The following is a 26087-nucleotide window of genomic DNA, read 5'->3' on the forward strand; positions in this document are numbered from 1 at the left end:
CGAAATCCGTGTTCACAGTACTCATGGACACATATGCAAGAGCCTCTTGACAGCACACCGAGGGGGATTGAGCCTCTGCAAAACCTGAACCTTGGGCCCCCACAGTATCCCATGTTACCTCAGACTTCCCAATTTTTTACTCCAACCAGGTAACGATTTAACGATTCAGACTCGTATTATCAACAATTGTAGTTCGAGTGATGTTTTCTTTTGTTTACTGATTACTTATGACATGTTGTGTTTATTTTATTGTTTACATATTTTTGACTGTAATAAAAATGTTATTTTGCTTCAAGCTTGTGGCCTGCTTTACTAAATTTTGCATACAGTTATTAGCTGGCCTACTAAGACGGGGTAATGGGCTGGGTGGAGGTCCGGTCAGGGCCGCAATCAGGGCAGTACTCCCGCTACAGATGCCCAGATATAAGGCTGTGTTCACACACAGCGTTTTTTTCGCGGTTTTTCCCACAGATTTGCCAAAAAATCCGCGCGAAAAGAAGCTTCCCATTCATTTCTATGCATTTAGCACTTTTTGTGCACATTGATGCGTTTTTTTACCACGAAAAAAACGCATTGCAGTAAAAAACGCAGCATGTTCATTAATTTCGCGGGTTTTTTTTCTGCGTTTCTGGCTTTTTCCATGTGTCTAGAAACCGCACGGAAAAAAACCCGCAAAAATTGCAGCAAAAACGAGCGGAAAACGTGCAGAAAAAACGCGCGGTTTCTGGGAAGGGAGTCCTGTTTTTCAGCAGAAAATTTCTGCTACGTGTGCACTTAGCCTAATGGGTGTGTTTTTATTAGTTTATTTCAATATTTTTTTTAAGTTTTATTTAAATGTATATTTGAATTTTTTTTTTAAGGTTTTGAAATAAGTTGCCACAGTAGCGGATATAAACTATAAATATATAATTAGAAAAAATGAACGATATAAACAAATAAATAACAAAACATAAATTTGTCTATTATTGGCTGCCACCCTGCTGTTGGGCCGCCACATACCTCTCCAGCATCACTCCATGTTGGTGCACAGCTGCCATCATCCGCCTGTGTGATGCCAGCAGGTCCTGTAAGGTAGGGATTTCTGTTGAGGGAATGATAAAAGTTAACCAGGCTAATTCTGTTGCAACATCTAACTAAAGGTGCGTTTGTTATTTAACACTTACGGTTTTGGGGCACCTCTGTTTCCTCTGATGAGGAGCTGACAACCCACCCGGATCCTGTGGCACCACCAGCTAGGGAAACACACAAAACTTAAAATTACACGACAGCCCTCCTTCCTTTTAACATCCAAGTATCCTTTCCAACTTGTAGGGAGCTTATATTATGTGCTTCAGTTACCGGAAGGCGATCCTGCACCAATGTCACGGAGTGACGCTGGAGAGAATCCCATTATGGGGGATGATGTCGATGACCCCACATGTGGAGGCGGGGTAGCAGCTGGAGAATGAGTTGCAGCGGACGAAGGGGTAGCAGCTGGAGATGGTGGTGCTGCTGGAGATGGTGGTCCTAGGGATAGGGAAAAAAATTCTATTGAGCGGAATACTCCAACTAACTTTGTTGATTAGGGCTTTTGGGGCGGGGCTTGGCTACTTTAAATTAAGCGTTCGCTACTGTTATGTGTTATGCTATGGAGCATGGTGGGGAGAGTAGAGGATGTCAGAGCAGGAGGCGGGACAGGCACCCTGGGGCGGTGATAAGCAACAAAACAGAACCTCTCCAGATCCGCTCAACAACACTCACCACAATGCCTTTGAGCCCGGATGCTGGCAATGTGCTCACTAGACCGGTAGCGCAGGTCCACCAGTTTTTTCCGGATCTGGGTCGTGGAGTGCTCCACACCAAATCTGCGGGCTAGGCCTCCCTGGATCCTCCTTAGCACTGCCCGTTTGTGGTGCATGGGATGCATCACATGCATAATCACGTGCATCCACCTCCCTCACTAGATATCTCACTTCAGCATCCCCCCATGGTACAGAACGCCTCCTGGCCGCCATATTTACATCTATGGGCACCACGCCACATCAACGACGCCCACCAGAGTGTCGTGATGTCACGACGTACGTTCGACGCCGTTGGGAAGCACCCCTCAATTCGACACAGACAGGGACGCTGAAGCAAACCGCCTAGTGATAGCGCAGTAGTGGCCGCCAATCGGAGCAGAGGGGCGTGGAAAAGGCAACGCTGAAGCACGCCAATCGAGGTCTGAGTCATCAGAATAGCTGCTGTGTGACAAGGTCCCAACGACCGCCAAGGTGATTATACGAATCGCCGGATTGTTGCTGCATCGTTCTGTTTGACAGCTTATTAGCGACCATGTAGCGACGTACCAGCGATCCCTACAGGTCGTATTGTTGTTGGGATCGCTGGAGCGTCGCTATGTGTAATGGGACCCTTATGTGGCGCCCCTGTGGCTCAGTCGCCACAGAGGTACTGCACCTTCTCCTAAGGTGTAGTGCCCCACCACCTAGGTAAGTTGGGAACTCCTTTCCACACTCCAACACCTGCATCCCACACAAAGGATAGTTCAGCATTGACCACGTTGTGGCTTCATGCTTAGAGGGTAGCAGAGCACCTTTCGTGGGTCCTTGCTTCGTAACACGAGATGTGCTGGGAGGTGGGTGGAGTTGAGATATATAAAAGGTTGGAAAGGTTTAGAATTACAGGTCAGTCTGACGGGAGGTCAGGCGGGAGGACAGTCAGTCAGGAGAGTCTGAGGACGGGCCGAGAGGAAAGGAGATCCCTAGAAGAGGGAAAGAAGGAGTGCTGCAGCTGCCTCAGTGATCTGAGCCAGCTGGCACGGGAAAGGAACAGAAGAAGAAAGACGTAGAACTGCAACCTTAGCTTCCATAAGAGAGAGAAGGAACAGCGCGGAACGAAGGAGTAGGAAAACAGAGAGGAGTTGTGGGTTGGAAGAGGAACCCTGCCTATAGGTTCTCAGAGCAAGGCCAGGGCCCGGTCCCCGAGGTTGTATGGACACTTATGGTTCTGTAGCAGACACCGGTGGAGTAGGTGGCTGTAAATGCACTACTCCCATCTCAGACTTGGGACACAACAGCAACTGAATAGAGAGCCAGGACTCCGGAGAAGGGAGTCCCCGAGAGAGGCTACAGCTGTCTGCCATACGAGTAGTTGTTAGGAATATCTGACAGGAGGAACTCCAGAGTACCACGGTACTGGAGCTCTTCACACCTTAAGGCGCAATAGAGGAGTCGTTCAGGAGAGGTACATGTTGGCGGAGTGTTGGAGAGGAGAATCCTGACTTGCCCAGGAGGTTGATTGAGTCTCTGCCCCGGAGGACATGGCACGGAGGCGGGCACCAGTGTGTACCACGAACTGTGAGTAAAGCTTTGGCCCTGGAGTCTTCCATTCATTTGTGCGCTAACACCGTCAGCACCGCTACATCTGGGTACCAACATTCCTCACACCGCCTGCGCCTATACACTGCCCTGGGGTTACAGCTTTACCTGTGGGGAGCTACACCATCTATGCTGCAACACACCATCAGCCGCAGAGGATCTGCATGCAGCGTTGGCTTAACATCTTGCTTGCCAAACACCACAGGTGGCGTCACGAACCAGTCCACTTTATTAACTACAAACCACCATTGATTTGGGCGCCCAGGGCCACGGACCGGGTCACAGCTGCCGTGACACATCCCACTGACACCAGCCCGGTACTGAGTACCCCACAGCCCTGGGAGGGCGACCCACTTACAGTGGGTGAAACTAAAGCAGCAAAGTATATCAGGTCATAAAATACAAGAGGGAGAGGGTGAAAACAAGGGATCTGTCCACAGGACCCCAGAGATCAGGAAGGCACCACCTATCCTGCGGACACAACCCCTAGCGATCACCGATAAGGCGCAGGAAGCTCAGGCACTGCCGATGGTTTGGGGTAAATTGGTCTTTGCCCCTTTGTAGCTTTTACTTCTGGTCTGCAGTAATCTTATCGGAGTTTTCTGCGAGTTCTCAAGGCCAGCGGTAGGATCAGCGATAGCCTCGGGGCAGATAACGGCCGCACACAGCCCGTGCACTCGGTGACCCAGGAGAACAAGTACTTGTTGCCGGGCGGAAGACGCGGGTGGGGGCGGGGCCAGAGGCTGCGGGGGGCGGAGCCGCCGGCACAGTGTGCAGCAGGGAGGGCGGAGTTAGCGCAGTGTATACATCACAGCCGCCGGGCACTGCGGGGTTACACTGCGCGGACCGCACTGAGCAGCCGCCGGTCCCGTTATGTAGAGAGCCGGAGCCGTTATCAGCTGTGTCCGGGGAGCTCGTATCTGACCGGAGCGACGTGCCCGACATTACCTGAGGTAAGAGGCGGAGCGGCGGGCCCTCCTCAGCGGCTGTGACTGCGGGAGAGCGGGGTCGTGTGCGCTGATGTGAGACCCCAGGTGTGAGGTCGCGGGGCTGATGGTTAGCCCAGTGCAATGGCTGCAACAAGTGGTGGAAAACTTTCTAGAACTGGTAACTATTAGTGAGGGGGAAACCTAAGGGGGCAGACAGGGGCTGAGTCTGCTTCAGAAGACCCCAGCATTGGGAATAGGTGGTGGGGGTCCACTTCTGATTTCATGATGGCCAATTACGGCCAAAAGTCATCCCCCACTGATGTAAAGCAGGATGGGCCATCCGCTCCAAGAAGCGGCTAACACAGTGCACAATAGCTGCACTGCTCGGCCGATGCCTCTTTGGGGGCCCCCCCCCCATGCTCGGCCGATGCCTCTTTGGGGGGCCCCCCCCCCATGCTCGGCAGATGCCTCTTTGGGGGCCCCCCCCATGCTCGGCCGATGCCTCTTTGGGGGCCCCCCCCCCCCATGCTCGGCCGATGCCTCTTTGGGGGCCCCCCCCCCCCATGCTCGGCCGATGCCTCTTTGGGGGCCCCCCCCCCCCATGCTCGGCCGATGCCTCTTTGGGGGCCCCCCCCCCCCATGCTCGGCCGATGCCTCTTTGGGGGCCCCCCCCCCCCATGCTCGGCCGATGCCTCTTTGGGGGCCCCCCCCCCCATGCTCGGCCGATGCCTCTTTGGGGGCCCCCCCCCCCATGCTCGGCCGATGCCTCTTTGGGGGCCCCCCCCCCCATGCTCGGCCGATGCCTCTTTGGGGGCCCCCCCCCCCCATGCTCGGCCGATGCCTCTTTGGGGGCCCCCCCCCCCATGCTCGGCCGATGCCTCTTTGGGGGCCCCCCCCCCCCATGCTCGGCCGATGCCTCTTTGGGGGCCCCCACCCCCATGCTCGGCCGATGCCTCTTTGGGGGCCCCCCCCCCCCATGCTCGGCCGATGCCTCTTTGGGGGCCCCCCCCCCCCATGCTCGGCCGATGCCTCTTTGGGGGCCCCCCTCTACTGGTGCTTGGTGGATACCTCTCTGGGGTTCAGATTTTGGGCAGCATGGTGGCTCTGGAGTCCTCGGTGCAAATCCCACCAAGGACAACATCTGCATCAAGAACAGGTAATATAATGTACACCTGATTATATGGAATGTGTTTCATTTCCCCAATTATCTAGATACTGTATATTCCATGTCCAAGATGCACAAGAAATCTATTATATGGCGCCATATTTTTGGCCCTGTAAGTTATGTTCATCCTTTCTTTGTATTTATTCATTTTTCTTCATTCTTTTTTTGTACTTTCCTCCGGTGCCTGAGTGGCTTTCCTCTCACGATCCAGACGTATCATAATGAATGTATATTGTGAGCCCCAATGGGGACAGTGGTGATGTCTATACAGTGCTGTGGAATTAATGATGCTACATAAGTGAGTATAACAGATATTTGGGACTAGTCCCTATTCCTGGGCTTTACTCCATCCTCTTTATTAGGCAGATTACAGCCATGTACAATTTGGGGTCTGTGTCCTGCAGCCATCTGCTGGCATTGGTACCCGGCGGATCTTCACCTGCAAGAATAAATCTCACCTTGATTTTAGTCTTCTTTCGCTTTGTTACCCCGTACACCATATACCACTCCTCTCAACTACCTGCACACTTAGCCTAACCAGACATATATAGGGTTGCATAGGGCGTCAATCTGCCTTTTGTGCTTGCCAATGTAATGGATTCGGTACCAGTGAATGCGCCGGGGGGGGGGGGGTGGTTCTGCAGCTGGATCCCTCTGATCAATGACTTATCATGACTCTCTTCTTGAAAACTTTCTGGTAATGAAGTGAGTGAACAGTGGTGATCTTGTCCAGTTTGGGCCCCCTCCCCCGCTCTGGTCTGGGGGGCTGGCAGGTCCTGGGGGCAGCTGCAGGCCCATGTGTTGCTGGTGTAGGAAGAGTTTGCATTCTTCATCTGTCCCCTGGGAGGGAGGCATTCAAATGGTAATGTACTATAGCAGGCTGCCACTGTTAGCCCTTGCAGCCCTCATTTTACCGATCACTTTTTATCAGTAAAACTAGATGTAAAATAGACTTTTTTCCCCTTTTAAATATTTCCTACATATTAAATCTAGAGAGTTTTCTGCCATTGTCCGTTTTCTATCAAGTCTTTACAGGTTTTTGCCTTAATTTGACCTTATTTAACGATTACATATTCTAGTCCGATTCTTGTCATTGCCGCTTACTGACCCATTAATATTGGGCTAAATAAAAGATTATATGTATATAATTTTTTTATTTAATATTTTTTATTTATTTTTTTTAAGTGGAAACCAGTTCAGAGAAGGTTCCTTTCTTTGAGGGATTTTTTTTTTTTTTTGGATAGTGATTACATTTAGAAGTTTTGTGCTCCCATATAGGTTCTGTCCATGGATTTTTCTTGCCCATTATACCTTATATAATCACGGATTTCTGGGACCTCCATTTAGTGTGTAGATTACTGGGAAGACAGTTGCAGGCCATGTATGTACATGATGTCTGTATTCTTTGTATATCCAGGAACCCCTGTAGAAACCTAAAGGTACATCGTATTGTTTGGGACGGGTATTTTTGTAAAATTTGTGAAGCATGTGGCGGTGTTACGTGGACTCTTAATAGGAGTATTATTTTATTCACGTTGGTTTGTAACCTTGGCCAGATCTGCGCTTTGCCACAATTCTGTCTCTGAGCTCGTTAGCTAGTTCCTTTGACCTCATGATTCTCATTTGGACTGATATGCACTGTGAGCTGTGTGGTCTTATATAGACAGGTGTGTGCCTTTACAAATCAAGTCCTATCAGTTTAACTAAACACAGCTGGACTCCAATGAAGGAGTAGAACAATCTCAAGGAGGATCACAAGGAAATGGACAGCATGTGACTCATATATGAGTGTCTGAGCAAAGGGTCTGAATACTTATGACCAGGTGATATTTCAGTTTTTCTATTTTAATTTACAAAAATGTCTACTCTCCCCCCCCCCCCCCCTCCAGTCAAGATGGGGTGCAGAGTGTACATTAATGAGAAAAATGAATTTTTTGAATTTATGAAATGGCTGCAATGAAGCAAAGAGTGAAAAATTTAAAGGGGTCTGAATACTTTCCGAACCCACTGTATATCAGATTCTGGACAATGGTCCCTATGCATCAAGATATTTTCACCAGAATTCTAGCAGAAAACGCCTTGAAAAGTTGCAATATTCTTATGCAACTCAAATATTTTGTGACTTTGCATTAGTCTCGGCTAGCTTGGCAAAATTTGGTTGAGCTGAGATATGGGGCATGGCGAAGTCTGCCCCAGGGCTGTGGAGTCGGTAAGCCACAGTTGCGACTCCGACTACGACTCCTGGATTTTATCAGGCTCCGGCTCCTTCATAAATGGCCAATTCATAACAACAAATTTACTGTTGTAAAATATTAAACATCGTGCTTATTCAGTTTCTCACCATCATATAAGTAATCAGACCACTTAGAGCAAAAACTAAATTTATTAGAATACAATTAGAATATAGCAAATAACTTTTCTAAACTGTAAGTAAATATGCAATAAACACTTTTATGCAGTTAATAAGAAGAAATCTATAAATTTGTCCTCAGAAAAAGTATTGCCTCTGTCAGATCCTCCTTCATGGATGCCCTCAAATCTGATCTAATTATTTTGAGAGCAGAGAACAACCTCTCTACACTAACTTGTGTTGGTGGCAAAGCAGTAACCACTTGGGCAACATCTCTGACAATGTCAGGATACAGAGGAATCGCTTGTTGCACTGTTATTTTTGATGAACGATCAAATTTCTCAATTTCTTTTAGTGCACATGAAAAATTCTGCTGAAATGTACTGGCTGTGTTCCTTGATGGGGATGACTCCTCTTCTATGCGGGAACGCTTTGCACGGTCCTTGTGATCCAAATATTTTTGAAATTAAATTCTTCATCAGTTGATGATGAGGGTGAAGATGTGGCAGGACGACCAAATTCTTCTTGTTCCTCCTGACTGTTCTGCAACCCTTTCATCCTTACTGCTATTTCAAACAGAGCTTCTTTTCCTTTACTTAGCTGTTGATCATCTAGAAGAATCCGGTGCATTGGGTCTGCATAAACAGCTGCCAAAAGAATGTTATTTTGTAATAGTAGCTCCTCTCTCCGTTTCATTGATGTAGCAATGCCACTTGCAATTAACCCTCCTCTTTGGGACAGGCGAAACATCAGGTTCTTCCACTCCTTTAAGAAAATACCTGGAGTTAAGTCCTCTGCTTGTAATTTTTTAGTCACTGTAAATGGGTGCTCTAGCAATTTTTCCAGCTCTGTCACCTGATTCCACTGACTTTCATTTAGCGTCGGTTGAGGGTTAGCCATGTCTACAAGAAAGGTTTTCAGTTCAACCAAGCGCTGAATCATTAAGTAAGTACTGCCCCATCGTGTGGCTTGATCAATAATTGCCCCTTTTCCAGCACATCTCTTCAAAATTGAGTCAACTTTAGGGGTTCTGGCAACAGTAGCCAATTTTCTCACCTTGCCAATCAGTGCAGCAGCATGTCCTTCTTGCAGACTGTCTCTTATAGCCAGCTGTAGCATATGCACAACACAACGCATGTGATGAATGAAAGAACATATTGACACAGTTTCAACAAGATCATCTAAACTATCATGTTGCTATTCATCTGAAGCAACTTCAGTTTGCTCCTCAGTTACAATACTGTGTTCCTCTATTTCAAACATTTCTGTGTCTGTGGACCCAGAATGTTCTTCTAGCTGCTGGTCACCATCATTACTCTCATTCATTAGCTTAATAGTACTTATCATATTTGAAGCATTGTCAGTTACGACAGAAAGAACTTGCTCTTTTTTAAGTTCATAGTCTTGCAGAACCTTTTCCACCAAGACCTGGAGAAACTCACTGGTGTGATGAGCTTTGGTGTCTTTTACTGCCAATGTCTTGGTAACTATTTCATTTTTGTCACAAACAAATCGGACATTGATGGCAAAATAGTTGACTCTGTGACGTGTGCAGGCATCCATTTTAAGAAACAGAAAGCGTCCCTTGAGAGTTTTTTTAAGTTCTTCCTTTTGTTTAAAAGTTTCTTCGATTACTAATTTTCTAATACTCTCTCTCTCCAGAGAAACACCAAGCTTGCGGGCCATTTCCCCATTCAGACACATAAAAGCTGGTCGTGAAAATAATGAAATAGGCACACTATCCTTTACAACAAGCTCTATGATCTGTTTTTTAAATGTATCTACTGTCATTGTCACAGTAACTTTGTCACTGACAAAATATCTTGCAACTGATGGCTGCAAAGTTCTCTGCTCCTTTGTTTGGCTGGAAGAGCTGGTCACTGGTCCATTGTTTTGGATGCAGTCTTTCTCATCCACTGCTTTCAGTACTTCTGGATGAAAGCGCTGTAAATGTCTCTTTAGATTAGAAGCTCTGGTAGGAGCATTTTTATCTTTGCCTGAATATGCACTCATCTTGGCTTCACAGCATTTGTTTTCGTCTGGATCATTTGTCATACACTGACAGACATAATGTTTTCTATCTTGAGTGATGGTGAAATGTTCAAATACAGCTGATTTAATGTGATGCTTCTTTGACATTCTCAGGTTTTTAATTCTGCATTCACAATCCAAATGACAATTGTTTTTCCTAAAAACAATTGTACAAAATTATTGCCAGGTCGTACAACTGATATAGTGGTCAGTAATACTGTTATTATTCCTCATGTACTCACAGTTAACTGATGCAAAATTTGTTGAAAGGATAATACTTGTTACAGTCTTCCTCTTCTGAGTAGCAGGCAGCTGTGAGATGCTTGGAAGACGCACACCTAGTATGATTTAGTTTAGAGGAGGAGCTTTACTACTAAGAATTTGCAACACATTTTCACTTTCAGTTTCATACATTGCAAGTAGGGTGGTTGGGGCAGCATGAGGTTAACCAAGTATAAGATTAGATAAGGGCAGTGGAGAACAGTGACACACAAGAAGTAAGAAATGTCTCTATCTCCAGCAGAACTGCTTATCACTGTTGTTCATAGTTTGATAGAACATATATATTTGAGTAACATTTATAAAATTCATATGAAAGTTCAATTATGAAATATTAATACATTTTTTTTTAAAGCTGGAGTCGGTACATTTCTACCGACTCCGACTCCAACCAAAACTAACTCCGACTCTGACTCCGACTCCACAGCCCTGGTCTGCCCGGCAAATTCATCAAAGCTTACACCACTTTAATATTGTAAATTATGCCATAAATCTTCATGAGTTAGTCACACATAACTTCAGTAGTCTGCTTATTAAGACTAGTGGACGCAATGATAGTCTTAACCCCCCCCATACACATTAGATGGCTGTCAGCCGAGCGCTGGTTCAGACGATCGTTTGTCAGGCCGCCATCTCTGCCATTTCTTTCCTATACAGGCGCGCATGTTCTGCTGAGCACTCCTCTGGTCTGAGTAATCCGTCACCAGCCATGTTTGTTTGGGGCTCATCTCCTGCAGAACAAAGCGATCAGATAGAGAAATGTACCCCTCACAATCAGCTGGTGCTGTATTAGCGTTGATCTTGGCAGGTTTAGCCGACAGTATTCTAATGTGTATGGTGGCTTTAATGAACCGGGCCCAAAGTGTTTAGAAAGGGATTCTCCCTTAGTGCAAAGAACAGCTCTGTACGCCTGGAGGGAGATGAGGAAAGACTGTCCATATTGCCCATAGCAACCAATCAGAGCACCGCTTTCATGTCAAGTTATGCTTTTGAAAAATAAAATCTACATTGTAATTGGTTGCTGTGGACAACAGACAGTTTCATAATTGTTCTCCATAGAGTTCAATATATCCTATATGGCTCCGTATACAGGTCCTGTGTGCATGAGCCCTCTGAGTCCATTGTAGTGGCCATGTCATTAATTTTATTGGTAGGATTTCTCCATGTCAGCCACTCCATTATCTGTCGATGGCACATCCCATGCAGCAGCTTGTCTTGCCATGGCGCTTCATGTTCTTCCTTCCAGATCTGTTGTTGTTGCTGCCTTAGGCTTTCTCTCAGCATCTCATCTTTTGGTGCCATGTTTCTGATGTATTCCGGGATACTCCTTGTTTCATCCGTGATGGTGGCTTGGATGCTTATCAAGCCTCGACCACTCTCCTTTCTGTTGGTATACAATCTTTGGGCGCTAGACAAAGGCTGGGGTCAGATTGCATTTAGGCCGTCCGTTTAACGGATTGCGTTACACCACGGCATAATGCGGTGTAACGCAATCCGTTAAAGCTGCCATTCACTTCCATTAGGCGCGCATCTCTAGCGATGTGCCGGACCCTCGGACGCGGGCTGCAGCATCCGAGGATCCGTCACTGCCAGCGCAGATGAAGCATCAGCCCTAGCAGTATAGCATAACCTGATCGCGTTATGCTATAGCGTTAACGCAGCCCGTCAATGCTATGCGCTGAATGTACTGCTTTAACGCAGTATGAACCTGGCCTAAGGGTGGAGACCTCCATGCATTATGAGGAGCTTTCGTGTCTTCCCATTTGCAGCTTCCAGCACAAAATGCCAGCAGGGTATCTGATAACTGGCAGGGCATATGTATTGATAGCATGGATTTTATTCTTCCCACTGTTCTGGCTCTTCAGGATAGTAGTGATGAAATGCGAATACATTTTTTTTCTATATTATATATATTTTTTTCCTTTTTAACGACCACTCAGTCTCTGATTACTGGGGTCTGCTGGGATAAGATATGATAAGGCCACATTACCGCTAAGATTGGATATCATCAGGGGCCAGGGATGCTAGAGTCTAAATGTAAGCCACAGATATGGGGTGATAAAGTTGTGTGACCTAGTAGTTTAGGATGACTATTCTAAATAAAGGGGACAGAGATGCTAATGTGTGCATACTGTAAAGCGTTGCAGAATATGTTAGCGCTATATAAAAATAAAGATCATTATTAAATAAAGGGCAAGAAGATTCCTCTACATTAAGGCTAAGTGCAGACGTACTTTTTTGCCCTGCGGATTTTTCCGCGCAGAATTGAAGAAATCCACAGGTCAAATTACCTGCATTTTTCCTGTGGATTTCTTCCTGTTTTCTTGCGGTTTTCCCCTGCGGATTTCCCCCTGCAGATTTGGAGAATGGAGCAGGTGGTAAAGCGCACAAAAGAAGTGACATGCTGCATATTTTGAACCACAAGAAAACCGCGCAGAAAAATCCACAGCGTCTGCACAGCAGTTTGTTTTTTTTTTTTTTTTTTTTTTTTCCCTATTGATTAACATGCTATTGTACATCACACTGCGGATATGCAGCGTTTCTGCGCGGTAAAATCCGCTGCGGATCCGCTGGAAATCTGCATCGTGTGCACGTGGCCTAACATCTCTGTACATGACTCACTGACTCAATTCCTTTAAAGGGAATCTGTCACCCTTTTTAGCCCCTATTGGCTGCCGGCATAGACATCGGGGGCTTATCTACAGCATTCTGTAATGCTGTAGATAAGCCCCCGATGTAACCTGAAAGAGAAGAAAAACACGTTATATTATACTCACCCTCAACAGGGCAGGGCAGTGTGCCTGCGCCGGAGCCATTACAGGACGGGAGAAGAGGACGTCATCGCATGAAGAAGGGAGGTGCCGGAAGGGACGGCGACACCCATCGGACCGCCCACCCCGGTGAGTATAATATAACTTGTTTTTCTTCTCTTTCAGGTTTACCTCGGGGGGGGGGGGGGGCTTATCTACAGCATTACAGAATGCTGTAGATAAGCCCCCGATGTCTATGCCAGCAGCTAATAGGGGCTAAAAAGGGTGACAGATTCCCTTTAAAAAAAACAAAACAAAAAACTTCAAACAGTGAAGCCCAATAAAAAAGTTACCTATAGGAAATGGCGTCCCAGGATACTTGAGCTTTATAGTAAGAACTGTTCTGAGGAGTGATGGCAGATGTTTTTTGCAGGTGTCCTTACACTATCGCTCACTTATTCTCCTCAGATAAGATTGCATAGTTTGTTTTTCTATTTTAGTCCTCTTCTTGCTGACATACATTTTGTGGTTTGAAATAATGCTTCAAAAAGCACCCTAAAATAGGACCTTGTGACCGTTCATGGTTCCTTGTGAGTGACTCTTCTGAGAAGTTGTAAGTGATCTGCACTAAATTTCAGCATACCAAATGTGTGAATCTTAATTTTTTTTTTTTTTTCAATACCTATTTTGAGATATTGACCATTCCGCTCATTTAAAGGACTATAGGAATGACATTTTTACACAAACTGGCCACAATTCATAATTTGCAATTTATTGAAGTCACTTTTCCTCTTTTGTCTTGTGATGTTCACTGATATTTTTGCTTTACATTGTTGCAAAATAAAAATTCTTTTTAATTTTGTCTTTAACCAGTTTTTTTTTTTTTTTTGAGATTTTTCTGCACCAAAAGTCCCCAAAACTTTGAAAAGTCACACACTTGTCTAAGAATGCGCCAGACTGAAAACTCAATAGAATCCTTAAGTTTTCACATTGCGTTTAGGCACCTGTTCGGTGGCCCTGTTGGGGCTTATGTCCCAAGCCTCCACAGAACGGGATGCATGTGTCAATGGGGACATAGACTATCATTGGCGTGTACGCCTACTAGAGGTGGGCACCCAGACATAGTAGACTGTGTCTGAGAGTCCTCCTCCAGTAGGCATACATGACCAAACTTGGTGCACGGCAGAGTGCATACATCCGAATTCCGCTTTAGGCTGGGGTCAGACTTGCAAGTGTGATGCGAGAAACTCGCACCAATACCCGACACTGCCGCCGGCACTCAGACCGGAGTGTGTGGCTACATAGAAATACATGCAGCCGCACACTCCGGTCCCGAGTACCGGGTATTGATGCGAGAGACTCGCTTGAGTTTCTCGCATCACACTCGCAAGTCTGACCCTGGCCTTATAGGGGGTGTGGAGCCCTGAGAGACAAGGACAATGAAAAGGTGCCTGAATGCAATGTGAAAGCACACTTAGGCCATGTTCACAAGTTGAATAGCAAAGCCACTGAAGAAGACTCAGGTCTTCAAAAATTCATTTATAACAACAAGCAAAAAGGCAGCAACACTTACCTGCCCAGGTCTAGAACAAATGCACTGCAGGGTGCAGCCAGCCCATAAAGCAAGATGTTAGCAACACCGGTGCAAAATACCAGACGAACAGCCACTCTCCACACACCCATTCCTGGAGGGGGTGATCGCCCAGCATACAATTGCACAATGAGGGTCCGCATAGGGTACCGTTCACACAAGGGAACTGCATGGTGTCTGGTTCACAGCCTATTAGTCACGCCCCTACTATTCGATTAGGCGGGCTGGCCAGCACCCTCTCAATGCATCCCAGTGTGAACACCCCTCATACGAGACCAAATGTGTCTGGGCTCGGCTGCACCCCGAAAAATGTAGTGCAAAAAGTTTAACAATTAGTGAGGTATTAGCTGATATTTTGGCCAAAAATCACATAATTATTGGCACAAGTATACATATTTTTATGGCCTAAATTATGGCGCATTTTTGATCGCTTTGTATTATGCATATGATTAATTTGTAATCTATCTCCATAGATATATCCATTTAACATGCATTGCTGATTCTGCTATTCACCCTATGGTGCGGTGACCTATTTGTCGTGTCCTCCATTTTATATGTTTCATGTTTTTATGAACAATTTTTGCAATAAAAATTTACAATTTTAGACTTAGCTTCTGTTCGTTTTGGATGCATTTGTCTTTTGAAGCTTTTGGTCTCCTAGGTGATCTTGTTTTTTTTTGTGCGTTTTACAATAGCATCAAAAGCTATGTTATTTCAGAAATCTCCTGCACACACATTTTTTTTTTTTTTTTTTTTTTTTTTTCTTTCCTGGCTGATTTGGGAAATCTGCTGCATTTTTCCCATATTGCAGCATGTCCCTTTCAGCGTTTTGCAGCCTTTTTTACCCATAGAAAGCAATGAGTAAGTGCAAAAAACGCAGATTAAGTTCTGTGTTTTTGGTGATAAAACCTTAAGGAAATTGCATCATCTTTCTTTTTGGGGCACTTAATTTTAACTGCATGCACAAGAGGCAAAAAAAATGCTGCAAAACCTGTTGTCGTTTTTTTGAAGCTGCGTCTTTACTGCCAAGAAAGCAGGTTTTGCCTGTTGAAGGGGGGGTAAACGCAGCACAAGAAAAACACAATGTGTGACCATAGCCTAAGGGTCCCATTTCACTTAGCGACGCACCAGCGATCCGGACAATGACACGACCTGGTAGGGATCGCTGGTGTGTCGCTAAATGATCGCTAGTGAGCTGTCAAACAGGCAGATCTCATCAGTGACGCAGCAACGATCCAGCGATCAAACACAGCAATCCGCGCTGGCCAGCGGGACGCTGACGATGAAAAAATGGCCCAGGACATTCCTGCACGATCAGCGATATCCAGCAGGGGGGGGCGGTCGCTGCTGCGTGTCACATGTAGCGAGATCGCTGTTGTGTCACAATCGGTGACGCATTAGCGATCTCTCTATGTGAGACGGGGCCTTTATTCTGGGCAAGGGTAGTGTGAGATGTGCAAACAAAAAAAGCTACTTTAGGTAAAATTCACATTTCCCAAACCTGTCTAAAACGTGATCTGGATAAGACCTAAAACAATTAGACAACTTATAAAATGTCTCAAATCTTAGACAATTTGGCATAAATTTTAAAGCCACTAAAGAACAAAACTTACTGGCTTGAGTCTTTTAGCACGGACAAGATCTTGGTCCCAGCCTAAGGGTGTGTGCACACGCTGCGGATTCTGCTGTGGATCCGTGGTGGTTTTGGTCCTGCGGATCCACAGCAGTTTCTGCTGTGGTGTACAGTACCATTACAATCAATGGAAAATGAAATCCGCAGTGCACATAGTGCAGAATTTTCCGTGCGGTTTTGCTGCGGTTTCAAACCCGCAGCATGTCAATTCTTTGTGCAGATTCTGCTGCGGTTTGGCACCTGCTCCATGACAGGTGTCAAACCGCAGAAAATCTGCAGATAAACCGCAGGCCTTTTGACCTGCGGATTTACACAAATCCGCGCGGAAAATTCCGCATCACAATCCGCAGCGTGTGCACACACCCTAAGGATTTGGAGAAGAACCACCCCAGTTACATTATCGGTTTTCTAGTACCTGCATTCATGATATTCAGGTAGAAAGAGATACGGTAAGCGATAATATTGCAGTATAACAAATTATGGTATAATAGGGAACAAAAAATATTACCACTGCCATAAAGGATTGTGGCTATCCAAAACACATAAAGATGGTAGAATAAGCAGAGACTGCCACCAGGTTCATGTGTGGGAAAGACTTCCCCATGCTCATAGCCATTCCAAGAAGGTTTCCTTGGGTAAAAAAAAAAAAAAAAAAGGAGCAACATGTCAATTCTCGAGGCATTTGCAGCACATAAAATAGCCCACACCCTAAAACATCACCTTTTTTAAGAAAAAAAAACAAAACTTAAAAGGCATTGGGGTCAATAAGCCAAGATTTGTTACTTTGTGCGTCAATCCTGATCCAGGGTGCTCTGGCCTAAGATGCGCCAAATATATTAAGAGGCGTGGGCTTTTTAATGAGTAGGTCACATCCCTCAGTGCACTTCTGCCTTTTTTTTTTTTTTTTTTTTTTTTTTTTTTTTTTTAAACCTTGCTGAAACTGGCATAAAAGTGACGGGTTGCAAAAATTTTTGGATATTTGAAATTATTTAATGTCCTTTATCTGGCTCAAACTCTTTGATAACTCATGCATTTAGCTTTTTTTTTTTTTTTTTTTTTTTTTCAGCCAGAGAAATTAACATAAAAAAAAAACTTTGAATGAACCAATAAAATGGGTATTTTCCTGGCAGTAATTTGCATCATTTTTTGTTAAAAGCAGGAGTGTAAGCCACAAAGCGGAATAGGTATAATGGCAAGAGTTGTAAGGGTGTGCGCACACGCTGCAGATTCTGCTGCGGAATTTTCTGCGCGGATTTTGCAAAATCCGCAGGTCAAAAGACCTGCGGTTTATCTGCGGACTAGCATGCGGTTTTCCCCTACGGTTTGACACCTCTACAATGGAGCAGGTGTGAAACCGCTGCGGATTCCGCACAAAGAAGTGACATGCTGCGGTTTTGAAACTGCAGCAAATCCGCGTGGAAAAATCTGCACTGCGGTTTTTGTTTTCTATAGAACCGCTGCGGATCCGCAGCGTATGCACACACCCTAAGTCTTCCTCGGTTTGGACCTACTCTGACTTACAAATGCTGATGGGAAATTCTTAATATAACTGTGTGAGTAAGACCTTACTGTTTGTTTGTGGATTTAAGTTACTAGCTCTTGAATAGGAGGAAGAGGCCAAAGGAAGATCATGATGTACATCCTGCCATTTCCGAGATAATCGAGACTGTGGTAGTAGGCAGCTCCTCTAAGTTCCCCATTTGTGGCAGCCTGCAACACTTTCTGCTTTTAGATTGGATTCTCACTAATAAACGTCTTTCAAGAAAATCTTGAGGTTCACATGAAAGCTAAAGAAAAAAAACAGCAGATGATGTCCCCAGGCAACTGACCATCTTGAAATTCCATATTACCTGAATTCCCAAATCCTGCTTATTAGGTCAAATGACAAAATTCCAGAAGATCTTCTTAAGACAAGTCACGTTACCAGTCAGTGAAGTCGTCAGTAGTTTCATGTTGTCCTAACTCAGAGTATCGTAAAGTAGTGACTGGGAAATGTGTCCGCCAGGTCTCGCCCCCTTGGGCTATGTGCACATGGCATGTTATAGATTCCGGCACAGACGCCGAGTTTTCACAGGCAAACTTTCTTTAGGAAAATGCTGGTTTTTGACTTCCTGAGGTGGCTTTGCCGTCATTCTTGTTGTGACTCTGCCACTGACCTCTCTTGCTCTATATGGTGATGTGTAGAGAGTGGGTGGATATCGCCCCAAGCATCAGCATGTCCGTTATAAGAAGTGACATAAGATGGAACGTGCCCAGCAATGCGGTATTGCTGCACTTTCTTAGGCGAATTCCAGGTATAATCGGCATAAAAAGATGCTGTGTGCACATAGTTTTAGCTTGGCTTACTTGGCAGGGCTCGACATTAAAACTATGATTTCGCTGAGCTGTCATAATGTTTCAAAGTAAAACATGGCTGCGATAGAGGAGCCTGTCCGTATTTAATGACATCTGTGGTTGGCGCACGAGGAGTTTCTGATAACTTTCCTTTAACTGTTTAATATCACCTTCTGATTCATGTAGTTCCCCAAACAGTCCTCACGGCCCCCAACTGATCGTGGTCAAGATTTCCTCAGTATTACAGGTGAAGGAATTACCGTATTATTAAGGGATCATAAATTGTCACAGATTCTCTGCAAACATAATGTGTTGGGAGCCACGAGGACTGGAGTTTGGGAATCTGATGTAATGTCTACGGCAAGTCACTTGCATTTTAGTTTTTGGCTTCTACAAATGTTCTCACAAGGTAAAACAGAAAATGAAAAGGAAGTAAGATCTTACATTGAAGGGTGGAAGCATAGCACGGGAGAGCATTTCATGAGGGATTTTTTTTTTTTTTTTTTTATTTTTCTTTTTTAAACTAACAATGCTTCAAAGCTTATGTTGATTTATTATCACTATTCAGGAATTTTACATCCTCGTTTTATGGATGTTGGAAAACCCCATTAACCTTTAAATTGGCCATAACTTTTTCATGACTGATTTCTCTATGGCTATGCTGTAGAGGTGTGATTTTTTTTTTTTTTTTTTTTTTTTTTTTTTTTTTTAAATGTCATTTCAGAATTGTCTGAATCTTGGCCAAGCCCTCCCACCCTTCTAAACTGATTGCTTGGTGCAAATTGTGGCACATATGTCACACAGTTGATTAACGAGAACCTGTCAGCAGGATTGTGCACAGTAACCTACAGTGTCAGTTTGGTGCTGTTATACTGATTAAAATGATACCATGGGTGATGAAATCCGTCTTGTGGTTGCTGTTAAATCTTTACCTGTATTGTTCCGTTAATGAGAAGCTACTGTACAGGTGCCACCTGCATCATCTTGATGAAAACAATTTTTTTCCTCTAGCAAAATGGCGCCGCCTGTACAGTTGCATCTGTCAGGTCCAGGGCTGTAGAGTCTGAGTCGGTGCTCATTTTGGTGGAGTTGGAGTCGGTATAAAATGGACCGACTCCTAAAATATATAATAAATTGGGTACAGTAGTTCAATGCAGGATGTGCTGAATATTTTTTCATAGGAATTTGGGAAAGTTATGAAATATCCTATAAATTACTGTTCTATTCCTGATCTAAGGCTACATTCACACACAGCGTTTTCACTGCGTTTTTTGAGAATACGTTTTTCAGTTGCAAAAGCAGATCAGCTTTTTAAAAAACCGCATCACCTGAAAGGTTTTTGAGCTCATAGATGTTTTCAATAGCAAGAGCAGACTTCTCTGCTCTATCTATATATCCATTTATCCATATCTGTCTATCCATATCATATCTGTACCAAAAAGAATGAAAGCCGGATAGCACACAGACTAACACTCCTTTTTAGCACCAGTCAGGTACACCTCATAGCTGCCCAAAAGGACGCCCAGGACAGGCATTGCTTGTCTTCAGTAACATCAACTGATAGTTGGAATAAATAGACTGCATTCATCACCAGGTGCAGGCTTTATTTTCAAGTGTAGGGGTGTGAAGTATGAGGTTCTCCAGAAGCTGAGGTGTGCAGTATGAAATTCTGCGGAACAGTATGAGATTCTGCCCCCCCAGGTTTGATCCTGGCTACGCCCGTAGTGTGAATGTAGCCTGAGGATCTAGGCTTTATCTTAGCCGAGATAAGTCATAGAGTATATGTGTGTGTGTGTGTGTGTGTGTGTGTGTGTGTATAAATATATATACACACACAGTACAGACCAAAAGTTTGGACACACGCTCTCAATCAAAGAGTTTTCTTTATTTTCATGACTATGAAAATTGTAGATTCACTCTGAAGGCATCAAAACTTTGAATTAACACATGTGGAATTATATAATTAACAAAAAAGTGTGAAACAACTGAAAATACTGTGTGTCTTATATTCTAGGTTCTTCAAAGTAGCCACCTTTTGCTTTGATTACTGCTTTGCACACTCTTGGCATTCTCTTGATGAGCTTCAAGAGGTAGTCACTGGAAATGGTTTTCACTTCACAGGTGTGCCCTGTCAGGTTTAATAAGTGGGATTTCTTGCCTTCTAAATGAGGTTGGGACCATCAGTTGTGTTGTGCAGAAGTCTGGTGGATACACAGGTGATAGTCCTACTGAATAGACTGTTAGAATTTGTATTATGGCAAGCTCAGCTAAGTAAAGAAAAACGAGTGGCCATCATTACTTTAAGAAATGAAGGTTAGTCAGTCCGAAAAATTGGGAAAACTTTGAAAGTGTCCCCAAGTGCATTGGCAAAAACCATCAAGCGCTACAAAGAAACTGGCTCACATGAGGACCGCCCCAGGAAAGGAAGACCAAGAGTCACCTCTGCTGCGGAGGATAAGTTCATCCTAGTCACCAGCCTCAGAAATCGCAGGTTAACAGCAGCTCAGATTAGAGATCAGGTCAATGCCACACAGAGTTCTAGCAGCAGACACATCTCTACAACATCTGTTAAGAGGAGACTTTGTGCAGCAGGCCTTCATGGTAAAATAGCTGCTAGGAAACCACTGCTAAGGACAGGCAACAAGCAGAAGAGACTTGTTTGGGCTAAAGAACACAAGGAATGGACATTAGACCAGTGTAAATCTGTGCTTTGGTCTGATGAGTCCAAATTTGAGATCTTTGGTTCCAACCACCATGTCTTTCTGCGACGCAGAAAAGGTGAATGGATGGACTCTACATGCCTGGTTCCCACCGTGAAGCATGGAGGAGGAGGTGTGATGGTGTGGGGGTGCTTTGCTGGTGACACTGTTGGGGATTTATTCAAAATTGAAGGCATACTGAACCAGCATGGCTACCACAGCATCTTGCAGCGGCATGCTATTCCATCCGTTTTGTGTTTAGTTGGACCATCATTTATTTTTTAACAGGACAATGGCCTCAAACACACCTCCAGGCTGTGTAAGGGCTATTTGACCAAGAAGGAGAGTGATGAGGTGCTACGCCAGATGACCTGGCCTCCACAGTCACCAGACCTGAACCCAATCGAGATGGTTTGGGGTGAGCTGGATCGCAGAGTGAAGGCAAAAGGGCCAACAAGTGCTAAGCATCTCTGGGAACTCCTTCAAGACTGTTGGAAGACCATTTCTGAAGCTCATCAAGAGAATGCCAAGAGTCTGCAAAGCAGTAATTAAAGCAAAAGGTGGCTACTTTGAAGAATCTAGAATATAAGACATATTTTCAGTTGTTTCACACTTTTATTATATAATTCCACATGTGTTAATTCATTGTTTTGATGCCTTCAGAATGAATCTACAATTTTCATAGTCATGAAAATAAAGAAAACTTTGAATGAGAAGGTGTGTCCAAACTTTGGTCTGTACCGTGTACATGTATACAGTGTATTACATATTTACAATTTATTACAGTTTTTTGTGTTCTAAAGTTGTATTCCAATAAATAGATATTATGTTCTGTCTAAATATCTGCTGCATTTTGGTTGCGTTGGAGCACCGTCAAAAAGGCGCATGCGCCGCCAAGCGCATACTGCGCACGGCCTGCGCCCCCTGTGATAAAGATAGGGGGCGCATGCAGCGTCATGCGCCGGTGGGCGGAGCTACCGGTGCGGCAGGGGGCGGGGCTTAGCGGCGGCCGTGCGCAGGCCGTTGCTGCGCTCCAAAACGCTAGTGTGAAACTAGCCTAAGTCAGTATGTAAAATAGGGCTGGTTAGTGAGGCATCAGTGACCTGTCAGAAGTCCATACAAATTAATATGTAAACAAAGCACCACAGGCCGCCCCCGAGAACCAGAATCCCATCAACTGAAATCTGCAAATAAAGATTAAACAACAACCACAAGACGGATTTCATCAACCACCAAGGTATCATCTTAATCAGTATAACGGTGCCGACGTGACACTGTCTGTAGGTTACTGTGCACAATCTTGCAGGTTCCCTTTAAACATTCTATGGGAATGCCATAGACTTGGCTGACTCTGAGCCTCATAAAATTGAAAGGTTATTCCTTCTCTCTCACTTCCACATCGAGAAGCGAGTTTGGAGCAGGTGAAATCTCATATAATATGTGACACGAGTGTGCGATTTACCGGTATTGTTCACATGTTTCACTTATTAGCTGAGGGGCCATCACCTGCCACTCAACTCTCAGAAGTTGCAAATCTGTTAAGGGGGCTTTACAAATAGCGATATCGCTAAAGCGTCACCGATTTTGTGATGCAGCAGCGATATCGCTACATGTGATACTTACCTCCGACCGGCTCCCCCGCTGGCTATCGCTGATCGCGCAAGATCGTCCACGTCCATTTCTCTTAATCTGCTTCCTGTTGGCGCCGACGAGCGAGCTATGGACGCGGGCGGAAGACGGCGGTCATCGCTTTGTCTGACAGGTGAGTACGACCGCCGAGCATCGCTACATCGCTGGTGAGATCTGCCTGTGTGGCAGCTCACTAGCAACCATTTAGTGATGCACCAGCGATCCTGACCGGGTCGTATCGTTGTCGGGATCACTGATGCATCGCTAAATGTAAAGGAGCCTTAAGTCCTGCTTTGCTAATTTCCACTAGCTTCTATTTCCTTGCATTTAAAGGGATTATCTGTGATATTTAAAAAAACATGGTTTAGGGCAGCAAATGTGTTAGAAACAATTAAGCATTACAGAATCCATCCCACAGCTCTCCACAACTGCTGTTCTAGTTGTCATTTCTACTCTGATGGTCACTTGACTGCTGCAGTCAGTCACTAGCCTCAGTCATAACTATTGCACTTAATGCCTGTGATTGCTGAGTTGAACGACTGGTTGTCTGCAGCGATCACGGTTATCACATATATGTGGCATCGTCCCGTTTGGTCTGGCAGGGGCCACCAGAGCAGCGGTAATGCTTTTTTTAAAATTTATCATGTCATCTCCATCCGTCTCCCACTCTCCCGAATTCCCTATAAAAGATTAAATCTATGTAAATCCACTCTTGAGTTGTCCTTCAAGCATTGAGATGCTACTCCACCATTGGTTTTAGATGCTTCTTCTTTCTAAAGGTGCCAGGCGAAAATGTAATCATTGATTGCCATACATGATGTAATAAGCTGTCACAGACCCTAAATGACCTAGATTTCTAGGGCAGCACGGTGGACAAATCCCACCAAGGACAACATCTGCAAGGAGATTGTGTGTTCTCGCGGTGTTTGCTTGGGTTTCCTCCGGGTTCTCCAGTTTCTTCCCACACTCCAAAGATATTCTGATAGGGAATTTAGATTGTGAGCTCCATCGGGGACAGTGATGATAATGTTAGTAAAGCGCTGTGGAATATGATGGCGCTACATAAATGAGTAAAATAAATAAAATCCATTTCTGCATTTTAAAAGAAAGTGAGCACATAAGCAGACTAAGACCTGTTTGTAGGTGAAGGGTGAAAACCAGTCAACGTCATAATGTCTAAGAAAACAGGTTAAACAAAAAAAAAAAACAGGACTCTATATTTGGGTCGTATAATATACGGTAAATCCTTTATTCACACAAATGTGCAATGTTTCTATCTCCAAGAGGTCTTTTTCTAGGTTGAAATATTGCATGTTTGTATGAATAAGGGATGTGCATGTATTATATGGACTGGAGCGCTGTCAAGACCATATACACGTGGAGCTACCTCATATCCGCATGAAAAAATGGCACATGAAACAGAACTAGTGCATGCTGCGTTTGTTTTCCAAGTGGAAAATTGCACATTGATTCTTATTGGTCATTGTGCAGTACGGTCTGCTTACATTTTAGACAGGCGGCACACTTCCCTTGTTCCCAAAAACGTATTTTCAGTCAAATCGATTGCATCAAGTTTCTGCAAGACTCAGTATTTAGTGATACTGTAACTCTTAAAGACTGCAATTCTCCCTGGCATAAGGATACAGAGAAATCCCTATACCAGCCCTCTGCAGTATCCTGCAGAGTTACGATATTTTCTCTGATGGAGCTCCCTTCAGACATCTGGAAGAATTGGGCCACTTCCGCACGTTCAATATGTGCGTTTTTTACCTCAGCATTTGTAAGCCAAAACCAGGAGTGGATGATAAATCCAGACGTGATGACTGGTTTCTATTATACTTTTCCTCTCATTGTCCCACACTTACAAATACTGCGGTAAAAAACTCACTAAATACTTGTATGAATATGGCTTAATGGTCTGACAGTCGGGTGATCACTACCGTGAGACCTGTGTCCTGCGATCATTGATGTGTGGGTCTTCTTTTTATCAGCAGGAGTGGGGCTCACTCACAATTTTGCTTAAGAATACTGCCTTGAATAAAGAATGGTATCTTAGCTTTTTATAGGGATGACTGGCAGTAGTAGTTGGATATGCTAAATTTATATCTTTAGTGTCTGAGCATTGTATATTGATATGATCACATGACAGCGGTTTTTTGCATGCAGAATGTTTAGTAAATGGGTAGCACTTCATGCAGTTGTAAGACAGCACTGCTTTAAACTACTGCTGTACAGTATATATTGGAGAAAGTTGTAGGACACCATATATTTTTACTTTATTTATTTTTTTACCATGTACACCATCCCACCCCCCAAAAAAAAATAGATGTAATTGCGCTTAAAGGAAATCTCTCAGCAGGTTTGTGTTATGTAATCTGAGAGCAGAATAATATAGGGTAGTAACTTAAGAAAGCTTGATTCCAGGGATATATCACTTTCTCGGCTGATTGGTGCAGTTTTGATAGAATCTCTGTTGTAGATGTAGCAGAGTGAAGACTTCTGAGCTGTGTATAACCCCGCCCACACCCCTGATTGTCAGCTTGCTAACAATGCATTGTACACAGGAAGCTGCCAATCAGTGGTAGGGGCGGGGTTATAAAGATTCGCCTGACTGTTGTGCACCTGAGACCTAGTCCTATAGTGATCTCCTGCTGATAAAATACTAATTGTATTGAAACTACAATACACAGCCTAATAAGTGACACATCCCTATAATCAGTCTTTAATGCCCTATAGTATGCTGCTTGCAGATTAAATGGCACAAACCTGCTGACAGATTCCTTTTAATTGACTAACCAGTGCTGCAGTAAAAACAAACACCGCCAGAGCAGCAGTAAATTTAACAGGCGAATATCGTTTTTTGTTATTTTATACTATTCTGCCACTGATTGCATTTTTTTTATGTTCTGTGAAGACCTCTTTTTAAAATGGTGTTTTGTTTTTTTTTGTTTTTTTTCTGGTGTCCCTTTAAAGGGAATCAGTCCAAAAATGGGGTGACAATCAGCTGCCTGTAATTCTGTATTCTGTAATGCTGTAGATAAGCCCCCGATGTAACCTGAAAGAGAAGAAAAACTAGTTAGATTATACTCACTTCGGGTCCGGAGGGTGTTGCGGTCCAGTCTTGTAGCGATGACGTCCTCTTCTTTGCTTCCCGTTGCGACTCCGGCGCAGGCGTACTTTATCTGCCCTGTTGAGTAAAGTACTGCAGTGCGCAGGCGCTGGACCTCTCTGACCTGGTCCGGCGCCTGCGCACTGCAGTACTCTGCTCTGCCCTCAACAGGTCAGAGCAGTGCGCCGGAGCCACGATAGGCAGCAAACAGGATGTCATCGCTACAAGATAG

The 26087-nt window shown here is 44.6% G+C and overlaps 1 protein-coding gene and 1 long non-coding RNA gene across 4 annotated transcripts in view; one reads left to right on the forward strand and one right to left on the reverse strand.

The window, feature by feature from the left end:
• Positions 1-941: 941 nt before the first annotated feature.
• Positions 942-4012, reverse strand: LOC141094448 (uncharacterized). Of its 2 annotated transcripts, none has more exons than XR_012233079.1 (4): positions 3928-4012; positions 1339-1506; positions 1164-1232; positions 942-1081 (listed from the first exon to the last, which is right to left on the reverse strand). It is a non-coding gene; the product is annotated as an uncharacterized lncRNA (long non-coding RNA). The 2 variants fall into 2 exon arrangements; XR_012233078.1 differs by having other exon boundaries at positions 3854-4012.
• A 153-nt stretch (positions 4013-4165) lies between these two features.
• RUBCNL (rubicon like autophagy enhancer) overlaps positions 4166-26087 on the forward strand; it is a 63413-nt gene continuing 41491 nt past the window's right edge. The window contains exon 1 of one of the 2 annotated variants that reach the window (XM_073580259.1): positions 4166-4309. Coding sequence is in view for 1 of the 2 variants with exons in the window: in XM_073580258.1 (XP_073436359.1) it covers positions 4427-4463 (37 nt within the window). In the remaining variant the exon portion in view is untranslated. Of the gene's footprint in view, positions 4310-4411; positions 4464-26087 lie in introns of those variants that run through there. The other variant, XM_073580258.1, reaches the window with a different exon arrangement.

Source organism: Dendrobates tinctorius, unplaced genomic scaffold, assembly GCF_039654945.1.
Source record: "Dendrobates tinctorius isolate UK_male_01 unplaced genomic scaffold, ASM3965494v1 ptg000064l, whole genome shotgun sequence".
NCBI classification, from domain to species: domain Eukaryota; kingdom Metazoa; phylum Chordata; class Amphibia; order Anura; family Dendrobatidae; genus Dendrobates; species Dendrobates tinctorius.